The following is a 26,417-nucleotide window of genomic DNA, read 5'->3' on the forward strand; positions in this document are numbered from 1 at the left end:
TGATCCTAAAGAGCGTTCACAGGAGGGAGGGAAGGAGGCCCTTTGTTCCCAGTTAATTGGTGGTGGGTCTGGCGCCAGAACACAGACTTTACACCTCCCTGTCCTGTGTTCCTGCCACCTCTCATTCATTCATCCAGCCTTCTTCACTCATCCAACTCTCACTGAATTGCCCTGTCTGTGCCAGGTGGGGCAAAAAGAATCAGCCATCCCCCTACCCACAGACAGGCTGGGCTGGGCCAGCAGAGACCAGGGCCACCTGCAACAGGCCTCGTTTATGCTGGAGGAGAAGGCAATGGCACCCCACTCCAGTACTCTTGCCTGGAAAATCCCATGGGCAAAGGAGCCTGGTAGGGTGCAGTCCATGGGGTCGATAAGAGTCAGACACGACTGAGTGACTTCACTTTCACTTTTCACTTTCATGCATTGGAGAAGGAAATGGCAACCCACTCCAGTGTTCTTGCCTGGAGAATCCCAGGGACGGGGGACCCTGGTGGGCTGCCGTCTATGGGGTCGCACAGAGTCGGACACGACTGACGCGACTTAGCAGCAGCAGCATGCTGGAGGAAAAGTGTGAGTGTGAATAGTGGCAAAGAGGGCAGGCTCCGAGTTCCAGTATCGTCGCTGCTGTTTATTAGCTCTATGACCTTGGGCGATGTACTCAGCCTCTCTGTGCCTCTGTTTCATCTTCTATACAATAAAAACAACAACCTACCTCTTAGGGTTACTACGACGATTAACTAGGTTGCTACATGTGAAGTACTCAGAACAGTGCCTAGCGCATAGTAGGCACCTAATAAATGTCAGGTATCAGAATGCACACACAGGGTGAGGAACACACTGAGAAGAGAAATGAACTCGGGCTGAGGTTGCCAAGGAGAGCTTCGTGGAGGAGGGGTATTTAATCTAGGGTTTAAAGGATAGGTAGGAGTTAGCTGGACAAAGAAGGGCATCTAAGAATAAGAGCCAAAGTTAAAGGAGATAATTAATAAGGATCTACTGTACAGCACAGGGAACTCTTCTCAATACTCTGTAATGACCCATATGGGAATAGAATTTTAAAAAGTGGATATAGCTATATGCATAACTGATTGATTTTATCGTACAGCAGAAACTAACACATTTTAAATCTACTATACTCTAATTAAAAAAAAGAGCAAAGCAAGATTTGGGAGGTCTGAGAGTATGTGGGAGTGAATCTCAAGCAGCTGCAGTGATTCTGCACGGTGGGGGAGAGAAGTAGAGCCAAATCATTTAGGGGCTTTTTCAAGCTATAGATTCACCCCCAGAACCTCCAAATACTCCCTCCAAGGAGTGGTCTGTCTGCCGTACTGAAGATCCCTGCTGCAGGGAGCCCATTTGCTCTTGAGTGAGGCAGGTCTCCAGGGACACTGGTGGAAAAACACGAGAACCACTAACTGGAGCCCAGAGTTTGTGGAGTGGGTGGGAGAATGTGGCGGGAGCTATGGACAGGACAGCTTATGAAAAGTCTAGAACGCCATGCGAAGGCGTTTGGGTGTCATCCTCCGGACCGACAGAAGGACGCTGAACAGGGAAGGGACCTGCTCTGGGATGCATTTTATTTCTTTCTTTCTTTTTTAAAAAATATTTATTTATTTTTCGTTGCATTGGGTCTTAATTGTGACTCCAGGGCTTCTCTCTAGTTGGGACATGGGAGCTCAGCAGTTGTGGCCCCCGGGCTTAGTTGCTCCGAATCAGGTGGGATCTTAGTTCCCCAACCAGGGACTGAATCTGTGTCCCCTGCATTGGGAGGCAGAGTCTTAACCACTGGACCACCAGGGAACTCCCTGAGATGCATTTTAGAAAGAACATCCTGGCATCAGGCTTAAAAAATGGGGTGAGGCAGAAGCCAGGGAGATGATAGCAGTAGTCTGTCTGTCTGGGTAAGAGACAGTGAGGACTGAAGGAGGGCCAAGCTTTCGGGGTAGCAGGAAGGGAGGGACACAGGATGTGCCTGGCAGAGCCAGGTGAAAAGCTGGGGGTGTGGGTGACGGGTAGATGCTTGGAAAGACAGTGATACCTAACTAGCTATGAGTTCTTAGGCAAGTCACCTAACCTCTCTGCCTCAGTTTGCTCATCTGTAAAGGGAGGTGTAATAACACCGATCGCATCTCATGTTGTGAAAAGTAAATGAATTAAGAGATGGAAGACAGAGCACGTGGTACAGATGGATGTGAGAGTTGGACTGTGAAGAAGGCTGAGCGCCAAAGAATTGATGCTTTTCAACTGTGGTGTTGGAGAAGACTCTTGAGAGTCCCTTGGACTGCAAGGAGATCCAACCAGTCCATTCTGAAGGAGATCAGCCTTGAGATTTCTTTGGAAGGAATGATGCTAAAGCTGAAACTCCAGTACTTTGGCCACCTCATGTGAAGAGTTGACTCATTGGAAAAGACTCTGATGCTGGGAGGGATTGGGGGCAGGAGGAGAAGGGGACGACAGAGGATGAGATGGCTGGATGGCATCACTGACTCGATGGACATGAGTCTGAGTGAACTCCGGGAGTTGGTGAGGGAGGCTTGGTGTGCTGCGATTCATGGGGTCGCAAAGAGTCGAACTGAACTGAACTGAACTGAGCAGCTGTTATGGTTATGGTTAAGGTCGGGAATATTAGAAACAAGAGAAAGAAGTGAGATGCTGATGTCTGTCCAGTGGATGGGTAAGCTCTAAGTCTCCCTCAAGACTTTCTTTCTTGGTGTTCTTGTTCTTTTGTTTGCCGGAGTGTGTGCCAAGTCGCTTCAGTCGTGTCCGACTCTTTGTGACCCTATGGACTGTAGCCCATCAGGTTCTTCTGTCCCTGAGGTTCTTCAGGCGAGAATACTGGCGTGGTTGCTGTGCCCTCCTCCAGGGGATCTTCCTGACCTGGGACTGCACTCTCCTGTCTTAAGTCTCTTGCATTGGCAGGCAGGTTCTTTACCACTAGCGCCACCTGGGAAGCCCTTGGTCTTTTGTTTGCTGTGTTTTAACTTTTTAAATTGTTAAGATACATAACATACAATTTACCATTTTAACCATTTTTAAATGGACCATTCAAGGGTATTAAGTAACTCTTTCTTTTTAACCAACCCTAATGTGCAGAGCAATTGCAGGAATAGTACAAAGGACTCCCTAGCACCGCCACCTAGATTCACCACATTGTGCTCCATTTGCTTAATTTGCTCTCCTTCTCTTGTTATTTACACATTGTTTCTTCCCAAATGTTAAAGAGTAATTTGAGACATCGGATCCCTTTATTCCTACTTACCTATTCATAACATTGTAAATCAATTATAATGCAATTAGTAAAAAACCAAAACCTTCCTCTTCAAAAAAAAAAAAAAAAATCGTACATACTATGCGTGTGCTATGTAAGCACAGACATTCTCTGCACAACTAGCAAATTCAGGAATTTAATATTGATACGATACTATTACCTGATATACCTTTTACATTCAATCATCGCTGATTAAGACCCTTTTACAGCACAGCCTTCCCCCATCGCAGGATCACACATCGCATTGAGATGTACCTCCAGCCCCTCTTCCAAAGGAGGCTTCACCTCAGTCCTCTGAGGCTAAGGGAGGCAGGTGAGGAAGTTCACTCCCCATGGAGATGGATGCTGTTCACACCTGTGCATTTGCACACTGAACTCTGTCACCACCCAAGCCAGGGCACTGGATGCCAGCTCCCTGGGTCCCCGTGTTGAGAGGGGAGTGACGTACCTTCCAGGTCTGTTTTACTAGCACTTGCATTAAAATGAGTTTGTATTTGCCTTCCTCAGTCCACGCTGGTGGAAGGGACAGCTAGCCCAGGCAGGTGGGAGGGGAAGAAGCAGGGCCAGCTGGGGCTTGGGGCTGCGTTCATTTCAGTATTGGGGGCTCCTAAGATCATGGCATCTGGTCCCATCACTTCATGGGAAATAGATGGGGAAACAGTGGAAACAGTATCAAACTTTATTTTTTTGGGCTCCAAAATCACTGCAGATGGTGATTGCAGCCATGAAATTAAAAGATGCTTACTCCTTGGAAGGAAAGTTATGACCAATCTAGATAGCATATTAAAAAATAGAGACATTACTTTGCCAACAAAGGTCTGTCTAGTCAAGGCTATCGTTTTTCCAGTAGTCATGTATGGATGTGAGAGTTGGACTGTGAAGAAAGCCGAGTGCCAAAGAATTGATGCTTTTGAACTGTGGTGTTGGAGAAGACTCTTGAGAGTTCCTTGGACTTCGAGGAGATCCAACCAGTCCATCCTAAAGGAGATCAGTCCCGGGTGTTCATTAGAAGGACTGATGCTGAAGCTGAAACTCCAATACTTTGGCCACCTCATGTGAAGAGTTGACTCATTGGAAAAGACCCTGATGCTGGGAGGGATTGGGGGCAAGAGGAGAAGGGGACGACAGAGGATGAGATGGCTGGATGGCATCACCGACTCAATGGACATGAGTTTGGGTGAACTCCGGGAGTTGGTGATGGACAGGGAGGCCTGGCATGCTGCAATTCATGGGGTTGCAAAGAGTTGGACACGACTGAGCGACTGAACTGAACTGAAGGAGTGAGGCTGGACTTTGGGACCTACCCCAAGGGTAACAGAGTACCACAGCACCTCAAGCACTGTGGGGATGTGATAGGTGTGTTCTGGACTCTGTGTGTGTATGTGTGTGTGCGTTCCAAGGCCGCTCAGGAGACAGACTTCCATCCTGTGGTCTTTGGGATCTAATGCATTTTCAGAGTTAAGATCAAAGGTGGGGTGGACAGTATTACCTCCAGCCCATAAAGTTCGTCTGTGTTCCTCATTCACACATAATTATAGGGTGACCCAGAAGGTGCTTCTGGGATTCCAGGCAGCCTGCTTTGATTGCTCACAATATTTTCACTTTTGTGGGAAGAAGATTTAGAACACAGATTCCTGGGTTAGGAGCATTATCTCCTGTGGTCGTCATAATGGCCCCACAAAGCAGGAAATACCTCCATTTTATACATGAAGAAAATGAGTCTCTGATTTGTAGAAAAGGGAAGTTGGGAGGCCTAGGTTTGCACCCTGTCTCTTAAGGGATTTGAGATAACATAGTGCTGGCACACAGTAGGTGCATAAATGATAGATGAACATCATAGTTGCTACGGCTCATCCAAGCTCACACTCCTGGCAACATCACACACGCACAGGCAAAATCCAGAGCACGACTGGACTCTGAAAACTCTTGATGAAAAGTCCCTAGGTCTTTCTACTTTCCAATTATGTGCAAAAGAGTAATGAGAGCTCAACCCTGGCTTTTAAAGGCCTGGCCTCCATCTCATCAAAATCAGAGTATACATACCCCATGAGGGTTATTAGCCAATCAGTCGTGGGTATACTGCAAAGAGTTGGACAGGACTTAGCGACTGAACAGCTAGACAGTCTTGTGTACTGCCTCTCGTGCACTATGTACCGCATCTCAGAATGCAGGGTTGAGAGAGGTTGAGAACAAGTATGTGGCCATTTGACTCAAACAGAGGCAGAAAAAAAGTAGATGGTAGAGCAAGGCCATTCCAGTTCTTCAGAATTCTTTAAGAATAAAATGAGTTGTTTGCTGCCCTCATATAACCAGAGACTAATTCTGAGACTGCCCTTGGTACCCCGAGGTCTTGTGGATGTTTGTGAAACATCTGCCTTGAATCCCCCTTCGTATATATTAAACCATTAAGTCTAGAGAGTTGGCGCCATCAGCCCATCAGTGAGTAATAGCTTGGCTTACTATGTGTCCATGTTTGGGGGATTCATATAAGACATGTCCGTGGGCTCCAAGGAGCAACCAGATCTCATAGGAGGAACTGGGGGAATATCTAGAGCGCGAACAGGAGTCCTCCCTTGTGGGACTTGGCTGCGGGTTGCTCTGAACAGCAGTCGGTCAGTATGGCCTGGTGCAGACAAGGGATGGCTCTGTAGGAATAACAAGAGCTAACGTTTGTTGGAGAAGGCAATGGCAACCCACTCCAGTACCCTTGCCTGGAAAATCCCATGGACGGAGGGGCCTGGTAGGCTGCAGTCCATGGGGTCGATAGGAGTCGGATACGACTGAGCGACTTCACTTTCACTTTTCACTTTCATGCATTGGAGAAGGAAATGGCAACCCACTCCAGTGTTCTTGCCTGGAGAATCCCAGGGACGGGGAGCCCGGTGGGCTGCCATCTATGGGGTCGCACAGAGGCGGATACGACTGAAGCGACTTAGCAGCAGCAGCAGCAACGTTTGTTGGGTTTTCACTGCATGCCAGGAGCTAAGTGTGTTTTGTGTATTGCATCACTTAATCCTCACAACTTCCCTAGAATAGGTAAATTCTATTTTTCTTTTGTGACCATGCTGTGTGGCATGTGAGAACCTAGTTCCCCAACCAGGGATCGAACCTGTGCCCGCTGCCACTGGGAGTGTGGAGTCTTAACCACTGGACTGCCAGGGAAGTCCCAGTAAATTTTATTTTTAAATCAGTTTCATAGTCAAGGAAACTGAGGCACAGAGAACCTAAGTCATTGGCTGAGTCATATAGCCAGTGGAAGGCAGAGCTAGAATTCAAATTCAAGCAATCTGGCTCCAGAATTTTCTCATTCCCTCTACCGTCTTTCTAGAGGGGCTCTGTGAATCCTTTTAGGGTTAGAGACTTGGACTTTAGTGAAGCAAAATACTCAGGGGTGGGGGCTCCACAGACCTGGGCTTAGCACCACTGGTCGTGAGAGTGTAAACAACTTGTCAGACTTCTAAACCTCTGCGTTCTCTGGCTCACGGGGACAACTTCTTCATTGCAGGGTGGTGTGATGGTGAGCATGTGTTTACAGCACAGAGCAAGGGGTGTTACTGTTAGAAATGGACGGTGGGAAGAGGGGCACAGCCTGACCAACACCCAGTATCAGGGATGAACGTGAACCAGAGGGGTGGGTTGGAAGGATCCTAGAGAGGGAGCTGGTTCAGTTAGATTGTTGGATTTGCTGTAACAGGTGAATGGAAATTAACACTAGCCTGAAGGATACTGCCAGGGTGTTGAGGACCTTGAAAGCTACCATAAAACGCCCCACAGCTCCACTAAAGGACAGGTGTGTGGACTTTGTTGACATATGGAAATGTGTGTTTGGAGGGAAAAAAAAATAGAATGCAAAATAGTATGTACAGACCAACAGCTGTGTAAACGCATTATGGTCTGCAAGCCTAGAGATCTGAAAGGTATCCACAGTGTTGTCAATACTCCAGGTCACCGCTCTTTTCTTATTTACTTTTCTGTAACTACCTAATGAAAACTAAGCGTCAACGGGAGGCCAGGCCAAGGGGGGTTGGCTTTTGATCTTGTGGACATCCCTGGGGAGTCATGCACAGTTTTGTTTTGTTTGTTTTTATCTGTTTCAGTTGAGATTTATATACAGTTGACTCTCATTATTTGCAGATTCGGTATCTGTAATTCGCCTACTGGCTAAAATTTATTTGTAACCCCCCAAATCAGTATTCAAGACACTTCGGCTCGAGCGGAGCAGTGAAAAGTTTACCAGTGCTGCACAGAGAACCCGCTGAGGTCGAACAGGACATTTTGCGTCCTTGTTTCAGCCCTTGCACTGTAAATAAGCGTCCTTTTCTGTTTAGTGCCGTGCTTTTCATATTTCTTTGCTTTTTGTTGGTGGTTTTGCTATTTAAAAATAGCCCTCAAGGACTGCCCTGGTAGTCCAATGGTTAAGACTCTGTGTCTCCAATGCAGAGGGGCATGGGTTAGATCCCTGGTCGGGCAACTAAGATCCCACATGTTGTGTGGAATGGCTAGAAAAACATTTTTAGTTTTAAAAATTAAATAAAATGCCCCCTAAGCACAGGGCTGATGTGCTGTCTAATATCCCTACGTTCAAGGAAGCTACGAGGTGCCTTACAGAGAAAATACGTGTGTTAGGTAAGCTTCCAAGGCGTGAGTTATGGTGCTGCTGGCCATGAGTTCAATATCAGGGAGTTAACAACAGACATTAAATAAGGTATCTTTAAAGAGAAACACGCATAAAGACAAAGTTGTATATTGATCAGCTGATGAAAGTGACTTGACCAAGATTTACAGAATCTTTACCCTGTATTTCCCTCAAGGCATGGCTCCAGTTTTTACTAATTCACTATTTGCAGCAATTTCACAGACCCTAACTACCACAAATAATAAGACTTGACTATATCACAGAATTCACCCTTTTAACTGAGCCCATATTTCAGTATAATTACAAGGTTATCCCTGTGGATTTTCCAGCAATTATAACAGCCTCACGGAGCAGCAAGTTAAGAACTGTCTGTCTTTCCCTGTCCCCTGATGGTTCTGCTGTCTTTCAGGATGCCCAGGAGAACCATGGACTGGCTGTACCCACACCCTGTGTGCCAGACAGCTTTGCAGACAAACAAGCGACAGGTAAGAGGACCCCAGGCTTGAGACTTGTCCATCTTTCTAATTTCCTCCTTAAGCCCAAACATCTGGACCTCCCTCCCCAGCTGGTGATAAAGCTGGAGTCTCCAGGCCTCTTGGCTGCTAGCTGCTGTGGGTGGGAGATGAGGAGAGCCAGGGCTAAGGCCCAGGGGAGGAAGGATGGTTAGGGACGCGGCCAGAGCAGGAACAAGGGCAGCGTGAGTGATAGAAAGAACCCTGGAGTCAGGCAGCCCTGGCTTTGAATCCCAGCTCCCCCGCATATTAGCCTCACTCCCTGGGGCAAGTCACTTAACCCCTTGCCCCTCCTTATCTCCGGCAAGACAATTCCAGTTCTGGAGGCGCAAAGTACTGGATAGGAAGTGAGTCACTTCTTGTCAGATCCCTGCTCAAAACCCACCAGCAACTTCCCTTGTCACCTAACGGAAGGGTTCTTGCCAGGACAGCCAGAATCCGGCCCCACCTGGCTTAATCTGCTGGCTTTCTCGTCTCATCCCACTCTCCTCGCTGCTCCTTCAAGATCCAGGCTCGTTTCCAGCCTCGGGCCGTTGCACTTCCTGCTGTCCAGTCTGTTCTTCCCTTGCACGTGTGCACAGCTCGCTCACTCTCTCTCATTCCGTCTTTGCTCCAATGTCACCTTCTCAGCCAGGTCTTCCCGGACCTTGCTATTCACACTGCACCCTCGGCACCCCTCCTGGGTTTCCCCTCCGTATCACTCTTCACCTCGATGTGCTGGAAATTTACTAATATATTCACTGTCTATTAAATTGTCCCATTAAAACACAAGCTGCCAGAGGGCCAGTATTTTGACTATTTTTTGGTTTGTCTTTTCTGCTGTGTCCCAGCTCTTAACACTTGGGTGCTCAATGGATGTTGTCTGGTCTTTATTTTGAAGTCAGGAAACTGGGAGGAGCCCGTCAGAGCTGCACATTTCTGGGTTTGTTTCATTCTGTGCCAGAAATTGAGAGGTGGGGGAGGCAAAGGATATGTGCCCCTCAAAGAGGAGTAACCAGGGCATCCTGGTGGTCTGCAGACACTAGGGAGGGGGCAGGGACTGGGGCCGGGGGATAGGGATTTGAGCCTCTGGGGCCAGGGTGGAGGACTCAGTATCTCTCTAGTGCCTGAATCATCCAAGTCAATTCATTTCTACACACCCCATCCATCCGGCAGTCCAGAGTCCATTCCAGTTCTCTGTGAGGTTCTCTGGGTTCTTGGTAGATTCAGGATCTTTAGAAAGCAGGAGTTGCTCACGCAGATTTCTTCCTCCCAAACTTTCACCCAAACTTCCTCACCGAGGTGTCCAGGCCCCTACTTCCATCCATGACTTCCTATCTTTCCCAGCTTCCCGGTCTTATGCAGAATGAAAAGTTAAGCACAGGTGGTAGTAATCAAAGTGATTACCATTCTCTGGACCTAGCACCTGATATGGAGAAGGCAATGGCACCCCACTCTAGTACTCTTGCCTGGAAAATCCCATGGATGGAGGAGCCTGGTAGGCTGCAGTCCATGGGGTTGCTAAAAGTCGGACACGACTGAGCAACTTCACTTTCACTTTCCACTTTCATGCACTGGAGAAGGCAATGGCAACCCACTCTAGTGTTCTTACCTGGAGAATCCCAGGGACCGGGGAGCCTGGCAGGCTGCCATCTATGGGGTTGCACAGAGTCGGACACGATTGAAGCAACTCAGCAGTAGCAACAGCAGCACCTGATAAGCTCTTTCCATGCTTTTACATAAATTCTCTTAATGCTCACAACAGCTTTAAGAGGCAATTGCTGACGTTATTCCCATTTTACAGATAATGAAACTGAGGCTCAGCAAGTTTAACCAGTGTGTCCAAGGTCACACATTTAGTAAGTGGAGAGCCTGGATTTGAACCCTGGCGTTTCTGGCTTTGTACCAGCTGAGGCACCTGTAAGAAACACCCGGTGCACTCCAAGGGGCTAACTGAAGAGAAAAGGGATTATATATAGGACTGTGAGCAGGGCAGAGAAGCGTGAAGCCTGAGCCTCGGAAGCCAATGGAGAAAATTCAGCACAGGCTCCAGAGGCTGTGCCAGGGACAGGCAGGGGCAGGGGTCCCTCCCAGGAGAGGTCAGGAGACTGGAGACATGGCTGCTTCTCGCTTGGTGTTCACAAAACCAGCCAGCTGCTCTCTCAGGAGGTCAGCAAGCCCGCACTGCCCACTCACCCTCCTCACCTCTGCCTCTCCCTCCTTTCAGGCACCAGCACACTCGTCAATGGCAACCTCCGACTATACAGCTCTGTGGGGGACCTAAGGCCTGGGCACTATGGCCAGGACTTACTCATCCCCCCACCTCCTCCAGGCCCAGCGCCGGCGCCACCCCTAGGCGCTCTGCAGCCTCCAGAGTTCTCACCGCCACCTCCACCCTCCACAGCTCCCCCACCTCCTCCCCTGCTAGAATCACCACCCCCACCCCCACCCAGCACAGCCCCAGCTCTGCCCCCAGGAATGGGGGCCCTTCCCCCGCCACCCACCGTTTCCTCCCCATCCACACCCACGCCTCCTGACTTCATTCCGCCCGCCCCACCCCAGGCCGTTCAAGCCCCACCTCTACCCCTCTTGCCAGCCCTGACACCCCCAGCCCCAGGGTCTCCTCATACCATGGGGACACGCCTCTTCCCCGCTGGGGGTGTCACCAAGTGGAAATCGGAAGTGGCGCTGAATGGCAGGCAGCCAGAGGCCCCCAGAAGCAGCGCCCCCAGGAGCCCTGCTGAGCCCACAGAGGCCCTCCCAGGTCCGGAGTCCCACCTCACCTTCCCCCGGTCATTCAAGGTGCCTCCCCCAACCCCAGTCAGGACTTCGTCCATCTCTATTCCAGAGGCACAAGGGACTCCTCCTGAGGACAAAGAGTCCACCAAGAAGGGCCCCATTCGACCCTCACTGCCTCCCAGCTTCCATATCCGCTCTGCGTGCCAGGCCTACCCCGACAGGGCTGCTGAGCTAGCGCTCCCCAAGGAGCCCGGTGCTGTGGCACCGGCCGGTCCGAGGCGGGGCCAGCCTCAGGTCCAGAGCAGTGAACAAGCCGAGACGCCACCTCCAGCCCCTCCCCTGCCCCCTCCTGCACCCCCACTCCCTCCGCCAGCACCCCCGCTGCCCCCAGCCGCCCCTCCTCTGCCACCTGCTGAGAAGGCAGCCCCTGCACCTGCTGGCTTGATGAAAAGACCCAAGTCTGGCTCTCCTGCTCCCAAACCCAAACCTGAACCCCCCAGCCCGGAGGAGACAGCGTCTTCGGAACCCATGGACTGGCGGGACCCCAGCCAGATGGCAAAGCTGCGGGACCAGCTGTCAGCCTATCTTTGCGGCTCCAGGAGAGAGGACCGGCTCGCCAGTCACAGACCAGGTCCAACGGCAGCCTCTCAGGAAAGAGAGGACCACAAGCGTCCCAGCTTGCCTGCGAAAGAGGCGCCCCCGAGTCTGCTACAGAAGGAGGCTCCCCCGAGCCCGCCAGAGAAGGAGGCCCCCTCAAGTGTTCCTGAGGAGAGTCCCTGCAGCCGGCCAAAGAAGGCTGCCACCAGCCTGATCCTCCCTCCTGTGGACTACCTCCCCCAAGACGCACCAACTCCTAGCGTCTGGGAGATCCGGAAGAAGCTGGAGGCCCAGCTTTCCTCATTAGCTGAGAAGGAGGCCAGGCCCAGCAGAGGGTCTCTGCCTCCCAAACCTCAGCCAGAAGGGGGAAGAATCTTTGAAAACAGAGATGATAACAGCAAATTCCCCAAGCCTGTGGCCAAGAATCTGCCACCTCTATCCACCACCCCTCTGCCAAACACACCACTCCAGTCCAAGGTCACACCTGGACCAGCCACCTCACCCAAGGCCACACCTGAACCAGCCACACCACCCAAGGCCACGCCCGGACCAGCCACACCACCCAAGGCCACACCTGAACCAGCCACACCACCCAAGGCCACGCCCGGACCAGCCACACCACCCAAGGCCACACCTGAACCAGCCACACCACCCAAGGCCACGCCCGGGCCAGCCACACCACCCAAGGCCACACCTGAACCAACCACACCACCCAAGGCCACGCCCGGGCCAGCCACACCACCCAAGGCCGTACCTGGACCAGCCACAACACCCAAGGCCACGCCCGGACCAGCCACACCACCCAAGGCCATGCCCGGACCAGCCACACCACCCAAGACCATGCTTGGACCAGCCACAACACCCAAAGCCGTACCTGGACCAGCCACAACACCCAAAGCCACGTCTGGGCCAGCCACACCACCCAAGGCCACACCTCTACCCATCACATCTTCCCAACTGATAGCAGAAAAGAACCTGGTCCCAGCTGGGCAGTGGGAGAAGCCAGAACATGAAGAACTTGCAGTGCCCTCCAAGCCAGAGGTAGAGAGGCACTCCTCAGAGACCAGTAAGCCTCCTACACAGGGAGCCCTCTCATCTCCAGCCTTCCCCCCAAAGATATCACCTGGGCGAGAAGAGGTGCCGTGTTTCTACAAGCCCCATTGCAACCAGAACAGCTCCAGCAGAGAGGTGGCTGTGGTGATGCCCACCCTGTCCAGAGGAGAAGCTGCAGGGTCAGGCAAGCCTGTGGAGGTGAAGGAGCCCCAGGAGCTGCCACCCAAAGCCCCAGTCTCATCCCAGGCTGCTGACGAACTCCTCAGGCACCCGGTGACGGGGGAGGTGGTGGAGAGGGGCTCCCCGATGGCCCTGCTCCTTGCGGCCAAGCAGAGGGCCCAGAAGGGGAGGCCCAGGGGGGCCGCCCTGGGCCGGTCCTCCCTGCCAGGGAGTCTCCAAGGCCCCAGCCAGCCCAAGGCAGGGTCTGATACCATCTTGTACAACGAGGGCCAGCCCAACTCCTTCACTGTGGTCCCCAAGGTGTCCAAGGAGACTGAGAAGGTCCCCCAGCTAACCTCGCCAGGACAACCCAAAGGACTCTGTCAGTGGGAACTCCAGCCCCGCAGGGACCCAGAGGACACGGAGTCGTGCAGCGGGCCCAGCTGGACAAAGGTGAAGCCCCAGGCCTGCGCGGCCTGGGAGAGACCAGCGCCCTCCAGCCTCCTCCAGGGCCGCCTGCTGCCCAAGTCTTTCTCCTCCCCTCCTTCTCCTTCCCACAAGCCGGAGGAAGACAAGGAGGAGGAGTTCAACTTTGAGGTCATCCCGCCGCCGCCAGAATTCAGCAATGACCCCGAGCCCCCGGCCGCCCCCTTGCAGTATCTGGGGCGCCGGGGTTCGCCTCCCCGGAACAATTTCTCAGACTTGGGGCAGCCCGCGAATGCGGGCCCACCTCGCGTCTTCTCTCACTTCGCGGATCCAGGTCCAGCCCGGGGCCTAGAGCGCTTCTCCGGCGTGGGTGGGGGCCGCTCGCTCATCAAGAAGCGCCTGTACGTCGGGGAGCCCCACCGCAACCCAGGGCCGCCCCGCGGCGGCACCGGCCGCAGCCTGAGCTTCCCCAACTGCTTCGGGCCGCAGCCCGGGGGCCCCTTCGCAGCGCCCAGCGGCCCAGAGATGCGGCGCGTCAACTCGGCTGGCCGCGGGCCCCCCGGCGGCCTGCACTCGCGGAAGGTGTCCCTGGAGGCCCCTCGCGGAGAGGCCAAGTACAAAGCTCTCGGCGGCGGCGGCGGCGGCGGCGGCGACTACCGCTGCACGCAGGCCACCGGCAGGTGAGCAGCGGGCTGGGAAAGCAGGGGAGAGGGGAGCTGAGCAGGGAAGGCAGGGGAGACGGGGGCTAGGCAGGGAAGGCAGGGGAGAGCGGGGCTGGGCTGGGAAAGCAGGGGAGAGGGAGGCTCACCCCCAGACCACCCGGAGCTGGCCAGGCTGCAGCCATCAGCCTGGACATTTGGTTTTCTCCCTCCTGGCTCTCAGGGCAGAGAGAAGGGGCAGGAAGGCCCGCTTCCCTAACACCCACTGTCTTCTTTGTCTTCTCTCTCCTGACTCCGTCTTCCTAGAGTCCCCGTGTGGGGTCGGGGAGAGCTGAGTGGTCCTTGAGTGCTGAGATTTCCCATCACCGAGTTGCATCCAGAGCCAGGCTAGGAGGGAAGGGTTCTGAGAAGGAGGGTATTGGGCATGTACTCTGGCAACAGGGCCTGGACAGGAGGGAACCCTGTGGCTGATGAGTCAATACTGGGGTTCCACTGGGGAGGATAAGCCCTGGGCTTGAGGGGCAGCTCCATCCTTCCTCTGATGGCCCTGGGGAGATTCTCGGGGTGATGGTTAACCAGCTGCAGATACTAACCTCATCTCTCTCCTGCTTCCTGCCAGGTCTCCCCACAACAACACGCAGTACGGAAGCTCCATCAACACATTCACTGTGAGGCCTGGGACCCGCCATCCCATCTCCTATGCCTACTCAGGGGCCCATTGGAAGGCCCCGTCCTGAGCTCAGGGTTTTCTCAGCTCTCCTGCAAGGGGTTGGATCCAGGCGCTTGTTTTGGTGGGGTTGGGAGGGATGCAACTGGTGTTAGGTGGCCTCACTCAGACACAGAAGAGTCTTTGTTTCCCAAAGACAGACAGATGGACAACGAGTGAAGCCTTGGCCCCAGGAAGATCAGGATTGGACTTCTGTTTCCCAAAGCCTTGGTGTGGCTGTGGACTGTCTGCAGAAGAGGGTGGGAGGGAGGAGAAGGGAGAAGAGAAAGAACCTTTAAGGACCCAGAGCCTGAGTTTTCACTATCTGGGACTATTTGCTTTAGTAGGGCTTACTGAAAGCAGCTTTCCAAGCAGCCCTGCTGAGCAGGTTCTAAAAGCAAGGGCAGGGGCACTGGCTCCCAATGGGAACCCAGTGGGAACCCATCAGAATGGCTGTGGTTGCCGGTCAGGCTCTCATGAGGGGCTGGGGACCAGCTCTGGGTGGGGGTGCAGGGTGCTACAGGTTGCTCTCAGCTTCCACCTGTCCACCAGTTGCCAATCCAGAGGTGATACCTGGGGTTGCTGGTATGAAAGCCACACTGAAGTGGGATCAGGAATATGCAGGCACAACAAGTGGGGAAGGTACCGGAACAAAGTGCTTTGCACTGTCCGTGAGTGGGGATGGGGGAATTGGTGGTTCATTTCTCCCTGGCCTTGAGCTACAGAAGGGCCTAGAGAGGGGAGACTTGGCAAGTTTGGGATGGAGGGCACGGTGGAGGCTTGCTTTTCTACTCAGACCCAGGCAGCCATGATTTGGGGGGTTGGGCCCAAGGAGCCAGAAAGCCTGGGGCTTGACACCAAAGGCCTTGAGTGGTGGTCAGGTCCTGTATGGGATTTGGAGGGGCATCATCCCAACCACCCCTCCCAACCCCAGGACTACAGGTCCCCAATATTATTGAGGCCTTGTGATGTGTAACCAAGATGCCAGAAGGCCTTGGAGAGTAGAAGGCGACAGAGATGGGAATAGAGGTCTGAGAAGAGTTTGCTGCGAGTAGGGACTGTGATTTGGAAAGTCAAGAGTGCAGGACCAGGCCCATTCAGAGCAGGGAAGCCTGATCAGTAGGGTGACCATTTGTTGTTTGTGGAAAGTCTGGATTTAGGCCTGTTTTCCAGTGAATTAGAACCCCTTCCACTTTCAAAAAAAGTCCTGGTGTAGATGGTGTCTGGCCATCAGACATATCAGGGAACAGTATTCCTTGGTCCATCTTGTCTTCAGGTCTTGGGGGGTTGAACTCCTGGGGCCAGGCCAAGGCAGGCTACCTGGGTGAGGGGATAGGGCAGGGGGTGCCCACCTCAGAGGATCAGGCTGGTGGGGGCACCCAGGAAGCAGTTCCCTTTGGGGGCACGATGTTGGACCTCTGATGTGTGCTAACCACTCACAGTACCAGGGTAGAGGGTAGCAGATGACCACTTCAGGGAAAGAGTGCTGGGGTGGACAGGTGCTCTGATGGGGCAGGATCTGGTCACCTGTGTCTAAAAAGCCAACCGCACCCCAGTGCCAGCACTGGCTCTATATATATGTATGTATTTCCCCCTGTACAATGTTTTATACAAGATTTCACTAATTTATCTGCTATGTTAAGGCTTGAGGGGTGGGATGTGGACTCCCAGCTGTATCTTGCTCTGGGGTTGGCAGGGAAGGACTGATTCTCTCTTGGCTTGGAAATAAACAGGCCAGTCTCAATAGCCTCCAGCCCTGTGGCTGCAGATTGATGACTGAGACGTCCTGGGCTGTGACGAGAGGTTGGGGGAACTCAGCTGGGGAAGGCCGAGCACAGGGTGGTGGCTGAACTGGAGCCATGATGCTGGGCCCAACTCTCTCTTCTGACCCTTAGGTTTTCTCATTCTCCAAGTCCTTTCAAGGGGATGGAGTAGAGCTAAAGTCTGGTGATAACAGACTGTGCCCCAAAGCAAATCTCTGAGTCTCTGAACCTCAGTTTCTTCTTCTGTACAATGGATGTGATAACCTACCTCATGAGGCTGTTGTGACAACTAGAGACAGTCGTGCATTCATTTAACAGGGATCTGAGTGGCCACGAGATAGCAGGCACTGTGCTTAGCGTGGATATACAGCCATCAACATTGACATGCCTCTTACCCATGGCAAGACTGTAGTCTCGTGGAGGAGAGAGAATGGAAGGAACGCACGGAAACAGCCTCTATTATACAGAATGGTAGGGAGGGGAGAAAACAGGGACTAGGAGAATAATTGGAGGGTGGGGGAGAGGAGCGGATTGACTTTGACTGGCTGGTCAGGGAGAGGCCTCTTGAAAGGGTGCCCTTCATGGGATTCCAGCCAAGCATCCAACATGAATCTGGTACTCAGTAATTGGTTTTCCATAAAGCATCTTTAACTTCCCCAGAAGAGGAAACTGAGAACCAGAGGTCATCTCAGGACCGTGTGAGGGAGAGGGTGTGCTTGTTGTGTTTCCTGTGTCTGAGCCTTTTGTTGGGGGGATTTCTGGGAAAGGGATGCTGGGAGGGTGACTCACTTGTCCAGCAACTTGGAAGGGCCTCCCCTCTCCCATCCCGGGGCTCCCTGGTTCTCTTGTCTCTCACCATCCACACCCTGAACTGTGAGCAAGGATGGGGCCCTGCCTCTGGCTGCTCTGCGGGAGGGGCAGATCGAGGAATCACCTTGAGTCATCTCTAACTCATCTCGAAAGTGACCGGGATGGATGTGTGCTGTGTGTGTGTGTGTGTGTTTTTTTTTTTTTTTTGGAAAAAAAAAAGGTTTTGACCCTGCTGCATGGCATGTGGGATATTAGTTCCCCGACTGGGGATTGAACCTGTGCTCCCTGCACTGGCAACAGAGTCTTAACCACTGGACCACCCTGTGTCTGAATCTTAAACTTTGTTAGTCCCAGATTTCTTTAAAGAGCTGTTGAGAGCTATGGATGCTCACCCCAGAAAGACGCCCCCACATGCATTTTTACACGTTATTTCAGACACTCCACAGATCCCCCCAGACTGGGCTCCATGGACTTCACGCTGAGAACTCCTGATGAAATCATGGTCGTGGCAACCACCAACAGTGTACTTAATTTTGACAGTTTGGAAAATTCATTCCTTTGCTTGTTTACTCCCGACAGCTGTCTAAGGAGTGCCGGCCTCAAAATACTCCTACTTCCATGCTGATGAGAAAATTCGGGCTCCAAGAAGAAGAGTGAATTGTTCAGAATAGCCCACCTGCCTCCAACCTCTGCTCCTCACCGCTGCCTGCCTCCCACCATTCCCACGTTTCATCCCTCTCCCAGTCACATCACGGCCCCCCCAAACTGTGTACCTGTCAGAGCAGGGAAGGGGGAGGGCCTGAGGAGGGAAAAGCTAATAGGCAAAGTTAATGGCTGTAGGTGGCACAGGTGTTCCTGGATCGGGGTGGTCGCACCTTGGTTTCTGGAGCCTCCTCACTGCTCCCTGGATGTGGCCCAAGTCCCGGTACCCAGAGCCACCCCCTCATCCCCCTTTGAGGCCTGGCCCAAAGCAGTAGTGGGTCTGGTCCTGGGGCCTGCAGTGATGTCTGAAGGGCCCTCTTATCCCAAAGGAGAAAGCACGGCTTTCTCCAGGGTGGGGTTTCCTGGAAGCAGAGAGGCCTCCTCCCACCCCTGCCAGAGGCTGCAGGAGAGAGAGGTGCCTTCCACTGGGAGGCGTGAAGGGGTGAGCGGAGGCCTGCCCCCGCCTGCTCATCCCCCACCTGCCTCCCCTCGGCGGCCTGTGGCCACTTTCATCTCTGCAGCTCGAGGGCAGTGCTGGTTTCCCACCATGAGTCAGTTAGCCGCCCGGAATGGGCGGCCCCTGAGTCCAGGCAGAGGAGCTGGGCCTCCTCTTCCCGGCCCGGGGCTGGCCGGCCGCTGTGGACCCGCTGCTGGGGCCTCTGGGGGCGCTTTTGGCCAAGAAAGTGAGAGAAGGAAAGTGCTCTTCTGGGAGCAGGTGGAGACCCAGGCAGTGCCTTGCGGATGCTCGTCTTTACCGGGACGGTCCTGTGCTCCTGCCCAGTTCTCAGAGCTCTAGAACCGTCGTCAGCACTTGGCGCAGGGGAGCCTCTCCCGCTCCCCTCCTTGAGAACTGCTCTCCGAACTCCTACAGACGGTTCTCTGAGGTCTCCTGTCCTTTAGGAGACCTGTCTCCTTCCTTCCTCTGCCAACCAGTCTTCCTTCTTAGCGTCCGTGTCAGGAGACTCAGTGGCACCCCCGTCTGGCCTGCACCCGAGCTCCCCATTGCTAACTTGAAAGTACTCTGTCCCTGGCCATTTCCCTGTGGATCCTGCGGGCCACTCAAGTTCGGCCTCTCCTCTCCCCTCCTTCCTTCTCACACAATCGTGAGGCCAGAGCAGCCAGACCGATGGCTTCGCTATCCGCCCCTCGGCTTCCTCAAGGCTGACTTGCTCTTCAAGGCCCAGCCAGCCCCGCGCCGCTCGGAGACCCCTCTGTCCTCCACACTGCGGCACCCACTTCCCTTGGCTGGCTCATCCTTCAGGCCCCGCCAAACATCCCTCACGCCCTCGGCCACCTCAGCTCCTGTTAAAGCTACCGGTTCCCCTCACGTGGTGTTCAGACGCTCTACATCTCCCTCCCCCAGCAGCCTGTTGGCTCCACAAGGATGCCTGTCTTATTCATCACAGTATCCCCAGCATCTCAGGCTGCTCCTGGGCGCACCAGGTACTAATATGCGTTTGTTGAATGGCTACCTGTTAGTATATAATCAGATGCTGTCATGCACTATTTAAGTTCCTTGAGGGCAAAGGCCACGTCTCCTATGGACTCGTGATCACACAACCCTCTGGTTTTGTTTTTTTTTTTTGGCTGCACTGGGTCTTAGCTGCAGCATGCAGGATCTCCGTTGTATTCTTGGGGATCTTTCGTTAGGGCACATGGACTCTCTAGTTGTGGCATGAGGGCTCTATAGTTGCGACACCTGGGCTTAGTTGCTCCACGACACATGGGATCTTTCCGGACCAGGGATCGAACCTGCGTCCCTTGCATTGCAAGGCGGATTCTCAACCACTGGACCACCAGAGAAATCCCAACCCTCTTGTTTCTAGATGTCTGTGACCTGATCTAATGCTGAGGTTCCTGCAGGATGTAAAGTAATGGTTTTAGGGATGGGCCTCGTGGGTTTCGTCATAAAGGCATCAAGATGCCTTGAAGAGGCTCCTGCCTGGTGCGCTGAAACTTTGATGCCCTCTAAGTGGAGGCAGAAGGCGCTGGGTACTACCAGGTGTGGTCCATCTGGTCCTCAGAGGGCTAGGCGTGGGAGCCTCAGATGACCCTCGTATCAGGTCAGGGCTGCTGCCCCCTGGAGCTGCCAGCGCCAAGCAGCCCAATGACCCACACTCCACGTTCACTCCCCTTCTGCCCTTCCATCCTCAGCACCGTGATCGGTCTCCAGCCTGTCCCTGTGCTACCAGCGTCACCGGGAATGTTTCTGTCAAACGTGGGCCGGACAGTGAGAAGCAGCAGCACCCCTGGGGGCCAGGGTGGCAGAAGCCAGTCAGGATCAGTCTGTTCACTGTCCCCCCACCCCCATGCCACAGAGCCCTCCCTCAGGAGGAAGCCTTACAGTTCGAGGGGTTTGGGTTTGTTTTTGCTTTTTTTCAACCCCCTGTTAAACAGCGAGCTCCCTGCTCAAGGTTCTCGGCCTTAGGAGGGATCCACACACAGAATGGGGACCCAGCGACATCGCCGTCTTCCATTTCTCCCACTGCAGTGTGGCATCATGTTCCCGGTGCCACTGAGGTGGGATGTTGCTAGAGGTCCATCTGTGGGGCATTCCCTTCTCATCCCTGAAAACTGTATTTCTTCCATCTGTCTTCCCCAGACCGAGCCTCCAGTCTCCTTTAAGACTTCCCCCAGGAGAGGTCTGTCTCCTGCCACTTCGTGTCACTGTCCTTTGTTTTCTGAGCCACTCAGAGAGGGTTTAGTGGGCACCTGCTTCCTCTCTTTCTCTCTCTTGCTCTATCTGTGATCTTCCTGCCCTTTGGTTCAAAACTTTCCAGCATTTGTTCCAAATACCCGAGGCAGCACAAACCTAATATCCCACAGTGCTAGAGGGCTGCACAGTACAAGGCAAGGAGCCACCAGGAATTCCCTGGAGATCCAGTGGTTAGGACTCCATGCTTTCACTGCCAAGGGCCTGGGTACGATCCCTGGTTAGGGAACTAAGATCCACAAGTCACCCAGTACAGGCAGAAAACAAACAAAGGCAAGGAGTTGGGCAAGAGGCTCACAGTCGAGTGCAGGACACACACACACACACACGCACACAAATAACTAGGATATAAAGCAAGACATTTCAAAGTTCTCCCACCCAGGGGAGCTGGGTGGCCAAATAGAGCAGGTGACCACACGGGACACGCTGCTGGCCTAGCACCACGGGCGGCCCCCCTTGCTGGCCTGTGACTAGGTCATCAAGGCCGCCCTCAGCCCTGTGGCCCCAGTGGGAGTTCATGCATGAGCGGGCAGAGGAAGGAGGGCAGGCATCTATTTATCTGCTTCCTCTACAGTGTCTGACACGCAAACCCTTGGGAAAGGGTACCTGTTATTGCTGATGCAAACACACACACTGCTGTTGTCTTCGATGACCTGTCCTGGCCCTTTAAAGCTGCCGTTGACATTCACTTTAACCTGATCTCTCCAGGCAGAGTGGAGGGGAACGAGGAGAGGAGTCTGTGTCATAGCACTGTTGTCCTTGCCCAGAGGTCTAGGCTGAGTTGCTGCGTGTGAACCTCATGTGTACATGTGAGGTTGGCTGTGCGTGGGACCAGCAGGTGGCGCTCTGCTCACAGGTACCTGACCTCAAGCCCAGAAAATGACGTTCATGCTAAGGTTGACAGGGCTCCCCTTAGGATCCAGGCACTGAGCTAAGTGCTGCCCCATCTGCCAGTATTTCCCAAACTCGAGCTGCATTAGGTATATTGGAGGATTTGTGAAAACACAGATCCCTGGGGCTCATTCCCAGCACTCCTGATTCAGTGAGTTTGCTGTGGGTCCTGAGAATTCACATTTCTGGTCATGTACAGATGTGAGAGTTGGACCATCAACAAGGCTGAGTGCCGAAGAATTGATGCTTTCGAACTGTGGTGCAGGAGAAGACTCTTGAGAGTCCCTTGGACAGCAAAGAAATCAAACTAGTCAATCCTAAAGGAAATCAACCCGGAGTATTCATTAGAAGGACTGATGCTGAAGCTCCAATACTTTGGCCACATGATACAAAGAGTCAACTCATTGGCAAAACCCTGATGCTGGGATTGAGGGCAGGAGTAGAAGAGGGTGACAGAGGATGAGGTGGTTGGAAGGTATCACCGACTCAATGGACATGAATTTGAGCAAACTCCAGGAGATGGTGAAGGACAGGGGAGCCTGCGTGCTGCAGTTCATGGGGTCGCAAAGATTCAGACACAACTTAACTGAACACAAAGTTCCCAGATGGGTCATCCCAGTCCTGATGACCCAAGGACCACACTGTGAGAACTGCTGTGGTGTAGTATCTTATTTAATCATCCCACGCCTCTCTGGGAAGGCAGCATCCAATTATCAACGAAGAAACTAAACTCTCAACAGGCCAAGAGATGTGGCCTAAGCCACATGGCGGAGGACAGGGAAGATCCAACCACCTGGGGCCCCGCCCTCTGCCTCAAGGGCCCTGTGGCTGGGGTGGCTGACAGCACCCCTCCTGATTCCAGTAGGGCAGTAAGAAGAGAGAACAAGGGAGGGATAAGCAGGGTGCTGAAAGCAGGCATGAGGCGTTGTTAGTCTGGGAGGCATTCCTGGGGGTCCAGAGTGTTTTAAAAGCACTTTCCTTCTATTGAAATATAGTCTGAGGGACTTGTCTGGTGCTCCAGTGGTTAAGACTCCACACTCTCAATGCTGGGTTCAATTCCTGGCCAGGAAACTAGATTCCCACATGCCACAACTAAGACCTGGTACAGTCAAATAAGTAAATATTTTAAAGAAGAAAGAGAGAGGAAAAAACATATATATATATAGCCTCATAATACTGGCCAATGAGCACTCACACGGCGGACCCTCCCTTTTCAGGACTGACGCTCTGGCTCCCCCTGCTGGCAGAGATGCTGCAACTGTTTGTGCTCATCCGGGTCCCTCCACATGGTCCTTTTTCCATGTGGCTGACTGTCCTTTCCATTAGAGAGCCACCTCACCCAAGGTCATGTCGGCTCCCTGGAGGCAGCCCATGTTTGTTGATGGTTCCTCCTTCCAAGCCAGGACAGCTCTGAAGACTCCTCACAACTCCTGGGCTCCCCCAGGGAGGCTGGCCTTCTCTCCCTGCCCTCCCTCACCCCTCCCTACTTGACAAGTATGCATCCTAAAGGCTCTCCCCAAACATGTCCTGTACACAAATCACAGTGTCCCAGGAACCTGTCCTGCCACAACTGGTCACACACCACGCACTGTTCTGAGCATTTACACATATTATTTCAAGGAATCCTCCCAGGGACCCCAGGACGTAGGTATTTCTATTATCTCCGGTTTACAGATGAGAAAAGTAACTTGCCTAAGGTCACAGAGCTAGCAAGCTGCACAGCCAGGATTCCTATGCAAGCTCTGAAGTGTTACACACACTGTCTTCTAGAACATTTCTGTGGTCTAGCTTCAAAGAAATTAAAGGAATCAGCCAAAGGAGATTTATTCTGATATGAGAGGGGGGAAAAAGTCTTGACTGCTCCCAATTCTTTTCAGACAGCTCTCTCCGATGTCTGAATATGCAGCCCTGGTGCCTAATTTTAGTTCAGTGGTTCCTAAGGTGAAGAGGGGTGTAGCTCCCTGGGGAACTTTGGCAACGTCTGGAGATATTTATTGTGGTGGTTGTTGTCAGATCTGGGAGAAGGGACTTCCCTGGTGGTCTAGTGGCCAAGACTTCTTGTTCCCAATGCAGGGGGCCTGGGTTCAATCCCTGGTCAGGGAACTATTAATAGATCCCACATGCCACAACTAAGACCTGGTGCAACCAAATAAATAAATTAAAAACAAACAAACAAACAAAAGACCTGCGAGATCCTAAGGGCATTTAGCAGGTGGAGGTCACAGTTACTATTAAATGTCCTACAATGCAAGCAAATCTCGCCCCAAATATCAGTAGACTACAATTGTGTGTGTGTGTGTGTGTGTGTTCCTCTGTCCATGGGATTTCCCAGGAAAGAATACTGCAGTGGGTTACCATTTCCTCCTTGAGAGGATCTTCCCGACCCAAGGATCGAACCCACGTCTCTGCATCGTGGACAGATTCTTTACCGCTGAGCCATCAGGGAAGCCCAGACTGAGGTTGAGAAACGCCGTAATCTTGCTTTAAAGCCCAGTCTCCCAGCTGCTTTTACCCTCAAGGACTCCCAGTTTGATGCCCACTAGAGAGCAGGCAATGGCACCCCACTCCAATACTCTTGCCTGGAAAGTCCCATGGATGGAGGAGCCTGGTAGGCTGCAGTCCATGGGGTCGCTGAGGGTCGGACACGACTGAGTGACTTCACTTTCACTTTTCACTTTCATGCATTGGAGAAGGAAATGGCAACCCACTCCAGTGTTCTTGCCTAGAGAATCCCAGGGACGGGGGAGCCTGATGGGCTGCCGTCTATGGGGTCGCACAGAGTCGGACACGACTGAAGTGACTCAGCAGCAGCAGCAGAGAGCAGGCTTTGGTGATGGTGGTCAGAGATGTTTGAGCATTGGGGTGGAGAGAAGGTTGGGAAGGCAAACGTCCTACCTGCACATCTATCTAGCTAGTAGTCACAGGCAATGAAATCCCAGAGGCACAAAGCCACTTGTCACATTCATGCTTGAAATAGCAGGAGGAGGTTGGAAACCACCTGTATGACCCTCCACTTGGAATGGGTTAAACAAGTAAGCCATGGTAGAGCCATACAACAGGACACGGTGCAGCCATAAAACAGAAAGAAGTAGCTTTTTATTATGAACATGGAACCATCGCCAAACATACACTGGGAAGTCGGCAGGGCGGGGTGGGGGCTGAAACATGGGTAGTTTATGCAGCATCTCCCATTATATAAAAAGGGAAGAAAGTATATACAGGCATTCATGTTTGATGCATAGACTATTTCTTGAAAAATACATCAGGTGATATTGACACTGACGTCCTGGAGGCCTCCAGGGAAGAGAACTGGACACGTGGGAAAGAGGGGAGAAGGGGGACGCTTAGTTATTACTTATATCTTTTTCTGTCTTTTAAATGTTATATTGTAGGCATATATCTATTATCTATTCAAGACTAAATAACTTTTTAGTAAACTAGGAAAAAAAACAACAATACCATAATAAAAGAGAGATGATGGTGAGCCCCCTGCTCCAACAGGAGGTATTTTCCCCAAAATACCTTGAACTCGATTCCAGGAGTGAGAGTGTCCATGGGAAATCTGTACCCTCAGGCCAGCTGCTCCCCACTTGTACCTGGGCACGGTCAGGTGACATCAGAGAATTAAAGACTCGTTTCAGTACGAGCCTGAGTTAAACAGGAGTAAGGTAGACCCACTTCTACTAGATCAGTAGTTTAAAAAAATGCATAAATGAATGCCTAAAAATCCAAAAGAAGCACCATTAGAATTTGGGGCCCCAGGGCTTTTTCATGATGGCAAATAACTGACAAGGCCTGGGTCATCCCTCTGGTCATAACAAGCACTTCTAAGAGCCTCCGAGGATCCTGGTCCTTCAATTTAAAAGCCTCCCAGATCATCAGCAACTCATCTGAGTAAAGGGGCTGGGCCAGGGCCCTTCCAGCCCTGGACCCTGCCAGATCAGGTGACCCCTTTCCTGGGGCAAGGCTGGTACAGAGCTGGCAGACACACTCCAAAACCCAACCTGCCCCGCGGGGGTACAATCTGAGGGCCAGTGCCCTGGCGAGGGTGGGAGGACTTCCGCCAGCTCCACCAGGAGAATCTGGTTCCCGCTGACAGCAAAGTAACCTCACGGGAGAAGACTACAGGAGGGCAGCGCTAGGGCAGTTGAGTCCCCGAGGCTGGGTCACCCAAGGCTGGGTCAAGCTCTTTCTGCCCTCCTCAATCCTTACCTCTTCCAGAAGCTTCACTTGCTCACACCCTCCCTTCCCCTTCAGATCTCAGCGCTGCTTTATCCCTTAAGTCCGGCCCTCTATTGACCCTGGCTCCTCTGTCTTGGTGAGTGGTGGTAAGCAGGTTCTGGTGTTTATCTGTCTCCCTGACAACACTGCAACCGCCCAGAGGAGGGAATTAATTATCTGTGTGTGTTTGTGTTTCCTCCTCTCCCCTAGGTTCAGGGCTCAGGATGCAGGGAGCAGTCCTGGGGCCAGAACTCGCTTCCCCCCAGCTTGATCGTGTTTGTTAAATACCAGACCACAGGAAAGTAACTGAAGAGAAATGGCATCTCTCATGTCCTTCTAGCCAGGACACCCAGGAGCCAGAATGACCCTTTGACAAGCTGAGTCAACGACTGTCACTGCCTGGTGATCCATCTCACTCTGAAGAGCAGCGAAAGCCCTGACTCAGGCTCTGTGCTGTGTGGGCCGTGCTGCCCCCTGGCCCCCTGATCCTCCCCAGCACCCTCTCTCCCTCTGCTCTCCAGGGTCTAGGGACCCACACCCTGCCTCAGAGCTCCTGTGCTTGCTCTTCCCTCTCTCCTCGGAA

The 26,417-nt window shown here is 52.8% G+C and overlaps 1 protein-coding gene and 1 long non-coding RNA gene across 2 annotated transcripts in view; one reads left to right on the plus strand and one right to left on the minus strand.

Moving 5' to 3' along the window:
* Positions 1-17,440, plus strand: part of C23H6orf132 (chromosome 23 C6orf132 homolog) — a 37,190-nt gene extending 19,750 nt beyond the window's left edge. The window contains exons 3-5 of the mRNA XM_070360740.1: positions 8,314-8,389; positions 10,623-14,049; positions 14,648-17,440. Of these exons, the coding sequence (XP_070216841.1) occupies positions 8,314-8,389; positions 10,623-14,049; positions 14,648-14,765 (3,621 nt within the window). The 3' untranslated portion in view covers positions 14,766-17,440. The remainder of the gene's footprint in view (positions 1-8,313; positions 8,390-10,622; positions 14,050-14,647) is intronic.
* A 7,247-nt stretch (positions 17,441-24,687) lies between these two features.
* LOC138984990 (uncharacterized) lies at positions 24,688-26,300 on the minus strand. The gene is made up of 3 exons (XR_011462226.1): positions 25,826-26,300; positions 25,136-25,209; positions 24,688-24,922 (listed from the first exon to the last, which is right to left on the minus strand). It is a non-coding gene; the product is annotated as an uncharacterized lncRNA (long non-coding RNA).
* Positions 26,301-26,417: the final 117 nt, after the last annotated feature.

The sequence above is a fragment of the Bos mutus genome, chromosome 23, assembly GCF_027580195.1.
Source record: "Bos mutus isolate GX-2022 chromosome 23, NWIPB_WYAK_1.1, whole genome shotgun sequence".
Classification (NCBI taxonomy): Eukaryota; Metazoa; Chordata; class Mammalia; order Artiodactyla; family Bovidae; genus Bos; species Bos mutus.